Below are 7400 nucleotides of genomic sequence, written 5' to 3'. Positions count from 1 at the left end.
AGTTTTAATCATTTTTTAGTACAACATAATAAAAAAGACAAGATTAATCGAGGTTGTTCAAACAAGCATAAGACAACTAAAAGGTATTACCGCAGCAATTGGGGTTATGGATTTTCAGTTTATGGGGGGTAGTATGGGAGTAGTCGAGGGGAAAATTACCCGTTTGATTGAATACGCGAAGTTGGGATCATAAAGCTTAGTTGAGAAATTGTGAAATTGGATTTTACCGATAGTGCAGCTCCCGTACTTTGACAATGTATAACTCACAAATTGTAAGTCGAAATAAGCTTGTATCTTGCAACCACTTTCATGAAGGGTCGAAAGTCAGTTATGACTTTAAGTGACTCGGAACAGTGTATTTTCAGGGTTGTTTGCACTGTATTCGGGATTAATTTGTTTTTTTGTGAAATTCGTATAAAATATATGGATAATCAAAATGAGGTGGGTAGATTCATATATCAAAGGTAATATTGATTCTTATTAATTTAATATATAAATGTGATCATCGATTCATTTAGTTAACTTTAATAATTTTAAAAAAATTATCATCATCATGCAACGCGCGATGTCAAACACTAGTTTATATATAAAAAACATACATTAACTTAAACGAACGTAAATGAATGAAGTTTTACAAACGTAAATGAATGAATAATATCATTGTCCATGTTCGTTAATTTAACTAAACGAACAAAAAAATGTGTTCATTTATTAAGTAAATGAACTTTCACCGCACGCTTCGCTGATTGCTCGGTTTGTTTACAATCCTAATTGTCAGAGATGTTCTCATCTTCTTGGAGGCTCTGTACCACCTATTTTTTAGATAACAAAGATACATATATACAAATTACAGAGGCGATAATAAGACATATTACTTTTATTTTCTGATAGAAATTAAATAGACATTGAGGTCGGCTATAGTTTTACATTCATTGATGAAAGACCCTAAACAATGTAAAACTGGGCCCTAAAATTCCAAACGCCCTGTTCAAAATCAAATATTTAGAGTATCTCCAACATATTTTCCAAAAATGAAAATTTTGGACATGTTTTTTGTTCCAACAGATTCTCCAAAACTTTTCTTCAAAACAAAGAAAGTGTAAAATATTCTAAATTTGGAGAAGTGCCAAAAAATGATTACAATAAAAGAGAAATATTTTTTTAATATATTCTCACCAATAAGAAACTTCAAAATTAATTTTTAGACCGAGAAATAATATCTATACTATATTATAAAGCATTTGACCCAATCTCTTAAAAACCATTTCTTATGCATTAAGTACTGTTTATTGATGCATATTACTTAAAATTCAAGAGTACAAGTAAATTGTGCGTAAGTACAACTTATTAAAGCTTCATGTTTCAATCCATATAACTAACTTCAGATAAACATAATCAAATTAAGGATAAACATTTTATTCTAAATATAAAAAAACTAAAATATAATTAGGATAATCATTGAGTTCTAACAAAATACTTAATTATTATTTTTATAAAAAATTATATTATTAAACCAAAAATAAAAAAAAATGAATGAAAGAAATACAAAAAAAAATTAAATAGTTGGTCTGGTACTGATATTAGTATTTTTATTTTATTTTTATGATTTCTTCATATTTATATTTTATTAAAAAATAAAAATATTATTGTTTCTTCAAAACCATATAAAACCGTATTATAACATCAACTAAGAAAAAAAAACGAAACATTAAAATCGAGATGTATCTCGCTGCATTATGCGAGTACTCTTCTAGTTATATTAAATGAATGAAATATTTTAATAATGTAATGTATTTTTATTATTCATTTTAGAGAAAATTTGAAGAATTTGTTGAAGATGCTCTCAACATGTTAAAAACGGCTCCGCTAATTGTCGACGAATTGTAAATTATTGGAAAGTTGCCAATTTTCTATACAAATGCCCTTATAACTTGGCACATTAATACACAAGCCGATAACGGCGTTAAATGGTCACATTTGGACGACATGATATAATAGACCAATATATACTGATCAGAGAGATGTACATACAATGTTGGATTCGTGTTTTCGGGATGATACGTGATGTCGAAAAAATGTAGGACGAGAATGGAAATCTATGAAAATACAGCAAACGATTCCCGAATTTGAACAAGCGACGACAATAACTTACATCCCCGAGGCATGACATTCTTCGAGAAGTTTAAGAATGTTATGTTCTGGTGCACTGATTGATGGAAGTATCATGCGATTTGTTCGAGGTCGTGATTTTGTTCGAGGCGTCTCGGGTTCCGGTGGGCCCCCGGTTTCTTCTTGCATTACGGGCAAGTCGGCCCTCCTTTGCACGCCTGCAGATACACGCTCTTTCCATATCCGTCCATCCTTTTATGCATTAGAACACATAATCAGAAAATGCAATCCAAAAACGAACCGAAAAGAAGAACAAAAGATTTTGGCTTTAAATATCAAATGACTACTTTTTTTTTTTTTTGATTAACTTAGATATCCAACCCGTTATGCAAGCCGACTAATCTCAGGGCGACCACCCGCTTTGCGGGTCACCCGAAGTCGTCGCATTTGAACCTCCATGGCCACAAGGAGATTTTTGTTCCTCCTTGGATTCGAACATGAGACCTCCATACACTTTTGACCTTTGGAATCCAAGCTCAAACCAATTGGACATCACCCTTGTGGTTATCAAATGACTACTTTTTTGTATGCAATGGAGGACGGAGTCGAAAATGAATTGCATTTTGACTTTTTTTAATGTCAAAACTACGTTAAAAATGTATGTGAATACGAGAAATAGGATGACGATATATTTCCTCAAGTAATCTCTATCGATTTTGCAACGGAAAGTACTTGGTTGACTTCAAAAAGTCAAAGTGTAGCTCTTTCTATGGAAATATCATTCTACCAATCTACAACAAAATCGGCTTTATCGAATGTCAATAATGTCGAAGTATCTTAATAGATCGCTTTATAGGTCACCAAACAATAAATTCTCGTCTAAAAGTGTTGTAATAAGTTTATATGACACTTTTTGACGTCTTGACAAAGCTTTTTAGGGCATCTTTAAAATAAACTGTAATATTAGCTATTTTATAGGACTATTTTGAGCAATGTCCTATGAATGTATCTTCTTATAGAACACTTGTTTTTTATAAGACACTTTTTCAAGTAGTGTCCTATAAAAATAACTAATACAACAATTTATATTAAAATATTTTAAAATGTCTGTTAAGACGTCCAAAAACGTCATATGAACCAAACTAAACCAAACCAAACCAGCAGGTATATCAGAGGTCTGGAAGGTGGAATTTATGCAAATCTAACCTCTATCTAGAAAAGATCATTCGACTAACTGCTTAAATCCTCATCCTAACTAACGGATTAACGATACCCACGATTCAAATTGAGAAACACAAACAACTATCAGCAAAATCAGATCAGTTCACTAAAACAAAATCAGCTTTATAGGATCTCAAATATGTCTAAATATCATAATAGACAGTTTTATAAAACTTAAGTTTATAACACAAAAAATTGTGCATCTTATATTAAAGTGTTACAATATACTGATACGACATCCACTTATTAGAACGCCCAAAAAATGTCCTATAAACTTATTGTAACACATTTATATAAGACACACATTTCTATAAAGTAATGTTACGTGACAAAGTTTATTAAGACATTTACACATATTTGACGTCCAATAAATCCGATCTTATTGTAACGGTTCTTCAAAAATCATGAACAAAGAACCAAGAAAAATCAACATGTGTTTTCAATGAGCATAAAACACCAAATGCAAACCACAAGTGTGGTGCCTGATTGGTTTGAACTTGGCTCCAAAGATCAAAAGTATCAGGAGGTCCAGGTTCAAATCCAATGGGAAATAAAAATCCCCTTGTGGCTACGGAGGTTCAAATGCTATGACTCCGGGCTATTTGCAAAACATGTGGTCGCTGGGATTAGTCGGGTCGCATAGCGGGTTGAATATCCAAGTTAATAAAAAAACACCAAATGCAAGAAAACTAGTTTTAACATATACTTAGGGACCGTTTGACAGTTGCTGAATGGTTTAATGCAGAATGAATAAGCGGTCAGAATGATTAAGAGGCTCTCATGATATAATGCAAAATGAATTATAATTGTTTGATAATTATTTACAATAAAATTAGGGCGTTGGATGGTTAAGGGAGATCCATGATACAAAATCATTTAGAGGGTTTCAGAACCATTAAGAGGCAGACTTTTTTTTTTGCCAAACAAGATTTATATTCTAACGATTCAAAGATTGCTTCTTAATGGAACTATTAACAGGTAAACAAACAATCCCTTACATTCAGAATTGAAGGTTCAGGCAATGGGCACGGAATGGGTTGATCGATGTCAAGCGGCTCGGTGGGATGCTCGACCGGCTTAAACTCAACGGCTACTTCGATCCCGTGATGAGAAGTAGACATGAATCCTGTGACACTTGCGGTTTCTGTAGCCACTGTATCTGGGGCTGCAACTTCCATTTCCTCCTTAAAACCAACCAAAACACAAGATCACAAATAGAACCGCGAGTCAAACTCTGATGATTTGAAATTCAAAATTGACATGAAATGTTTGCATTTTCTTTGATCTTTAAAGTGTTTTATGTTCATAATCTTACGTAGTTTCATGTAGCTGTAAAATATTTAATACTCAAAGAAGCATTTTTCATCAATTTCGACTTTAGATATGAACTCATTTTGACCCTCGAAAGTCAAACACGGTAAAATTATAGAGAGAATCAAAGGTTGACTTGAAATTTTTCGTAAGAACAAGCAATAGCATACAGAAAATCTCAACATTAGCTACTATATATACCACAAAAACTGGATTTCATCCCTTAATTCCCACAAAAACAGGTTAATTTTGAATAAAAGTCAAACCCCCAAATTTGAAATCTGAAATGTCGTAGCGAATTGCTCAGAAAACCAATAATTCAGTATCGTATCATCAAACAAAAGACAATTGACGAGTGGATTTTGACCAAAACAGAAGAGAAAGCAAACTTGGGGGAACTGGAGCATGAAAATCATAATGGATTTAAAAACATGAAGATGAAGATGAAGATTGAAGAACAGGTATGATGAAAAGGAATTAGAGAGATGGGTGTGTCCTTACAAGTGCACTTTGGGAGCGACGATGGCCGTTTCTGATGACAGAAAATCGTGAAAAAAGACTCACCATGTTGGTGAAAGAAGGAATCTTTTGGAGAAAAAAACAAGTAATCGAACAGTTCCAAACGTGATCTGGGATTTTGTGTCAGGTTAATCAGAGAGAGAGAGAGAGAAAAAGGAAGATGAAAGAGAATCGATAGCTTGGCTTGGTGGGTTTGGTTGGATTCTGTCTGTAATACCTCTGTGTGTGTGTGTGTGTATATATATATATCTATATCTATATATCGTTTTCTGAAGACGAATAAAGACGATAAGCTATGTGGGGGTAAAATCTATGGCTACCTCTCAATTTTCAATTCTATATGTCGTTGACGCCTTAATAATGAATCGAGTTAAACTATAAATCTGGTCCCCAGGGTTCCTTACTTCAGTTTTGGTACTAGCATCTATTGATCCAAAAACCTTCGGTCCTGACCGGTCCTAAAAAATTTAATAATCGGTCCCGGCCGAAAAAGTTGAACCCGGTCAAATTTTATTTTAACCGGTTGTGGGCTGCCGGTCCCGGTCATTAAAAAATAAATTTTTTATTTTTATTTTTTTAATGATATATATTTTTAGTACATTATAAAATTTGTAATTGTGTCACTCAAATACACTTTAAAAATGCGTTTTATTATATTAAAATTACATTATCTTACAAAATATAGTGAGAAACAGTGAACCTTTATTTTGCGTTTTTTACGAATCGAGAACTTGGTATGTAAATCCCTCAACCAAGACACTTATATATAGTATTTAGAAAACAAAAAATACAAAAAAGGCCCAAAAAGCGGCTACATTTAAAAAAAAATAGCTACATTTTTTAAAAATCGGGCCAGGTCGGGCCGGTCCATAATCGGTCCCGGTCTCGCGAAACACCCCAAATCTATAATCGGTCCTAGATTGCGGTCCTATAACCGGTCCCGGACCGGGCGGGTTTGGCCATCACTAATAGCATCTAGATTATTTAATCCATTAAAAAAGGATATTTTTGTCCATTTTTTTTATTTTTTTAACTAATCAAAACCGATTTTATAATTAAGTTTTTGTGGTTTTTGATTGGATAAAAGACATGAAAATTCGATATAAAGATGAATCTACTTAGGGGTGTACATGAATTAAGTTGGACAGTTTGAGACATTTTTAGAATCCAACCCAATTATGGCAGTTTGAAAAATCTCAAACCAACCAATCCCTTGCATGTTGAGGAATGAAATATGATAAATAATACTAAAAATATACAAAATAAAGTTATTAATCATTACAATCATCCAAATATATAATTAAATTATGAAGACTTAGAATTAAGTACTTCAAATTGTCAATCAAGTATTTCAAAAGTTGGAATAAGAGATGTCCCAAACCACTCAAATCATCAATCAAGTATGATTAAAGTCTTAGGTATCGTACATAATTATCATTTATCCCTCAAATAATATATTAAAAAAAATCACACATTATAAAATAACGCATTTGAAACATGCCATAACACGTTGTAAGCACCATAACACATTACAATTGAATTCAAGTCTTACAGTGAAGCCACAGGGGTTAACGTGACGGTGAACCGAAGTCTTGAAGCCATAACAAGGCCATAATAAATTATTTAGAACTATGATATATATATATATATATATATATATATATATATATATAGGAGCGTTCAAATAAAAACTTGACTCATTTGTGTAAACCGTGTAAACCAATATCATTCATTCATTTTTTTGATCAATGGCTAAGATTACATTACTTTATTTTAGGAAATTAAAAATTAAAAAATAATTAATATTTATTTTATTTCATCAATAAGGGTAGAATCGGTAAACAAATTTAATTCATAGTATTTTTTATTCAAGGCAACCATATCAGGTAAATTAGAAAATGAAAATGTTTCACCATCATGAATCTATTTCATTAACTATTTTGCAATGAAACCTTTTCACATTAAAATTTTTACATGCAGATTAATTTCATAACGAACAAAATCCATTATGCATTATTTCATTAACTATGAATCTATTTCATTAACTATTTCATTAACTATTTTACATGAATCTATTTCATTACCTATTTTACATGAATCTATTTCATTAACTATTTTATTAACTATTTTACATGAATCTATTTCATTAACTAATTTATTAACTATTTTACATGAATCTATTTCATTAACTATGCACCCGTTTTATGATACGTATATTTCATAACGAACAAAATCCATTA

General features: G+C 31.7%; 1 protein-coding gene across 1 annotated transcript; it reads right to left on the bottom strand.

Annotated features, from left to right (window-relative positions):
- Positions 1 to 1969: 1969 nt before the first annotated feature.
- Positions 1970 to 5385, bottom strand: LOC112529514. The gene is made up of 3 exons (XM_025140833.1): positions 5143 to 5385; positions 4329 to 4514; positions 1970 to 2361 (listed from the first exon to the last, which is right to left on the bottom strand). Exons 1-3 carry the CDS (start codon positions 5206 to 5208, stop codon positions 2149 to 2151), a joined length of 465 nt encoding a protein of 154 aa, XP_024996601.1. The 5' UTR covers positions 5209 to 5385; the 3' UTR covers positions 1970 to 2148.
- Positions 5386 to 7400: the final 2015 nt, after the last annotated feature.

The sequence above is a fragment of the Cynara cardunculus genome, assembly GCF_001531365.2.
Source record: "Cynara cardunculus var. scolymus isolate 2C chromosome LG 16, CcrdV1, whole genome shotgun sequence".
Classification (NCBI taxonomy): domain Eukaryota; kingdom Viridiplantae; phylum Streptophyta; class Magnoliopsida; order Asterales; family Asteraceae; genus Cynara; species Cynara cardunculus.
Note: the sequence above shows the minus strand (reverse complement) of the source record. Positions and strands in the feature narration are given on the sequence as shown.

Coding starts and splice junctions, on each gene's coding strand:
- LOC112529514 (XM_025140833.1), bottom strand. CDS start 5,208: ATGGTGAGTCTTTTTTCACGATTTTCTGTCATCAGAAACGGCCATCGT. Junction 4,515..5,142: donor GTCGCTCCCAAAGTGCACTT/GTAAGGACACAC, acceptor GTTGGTTTTAAG/GAGGAAATGGAAGTTGCAGC. Junction 2,362..4,328: donor CTGAACCTTCAATTCTGAAT/GTAAGGGATTGT, acceptor AATGCATAAAAG/GATGGACGGATATGGAAAGA.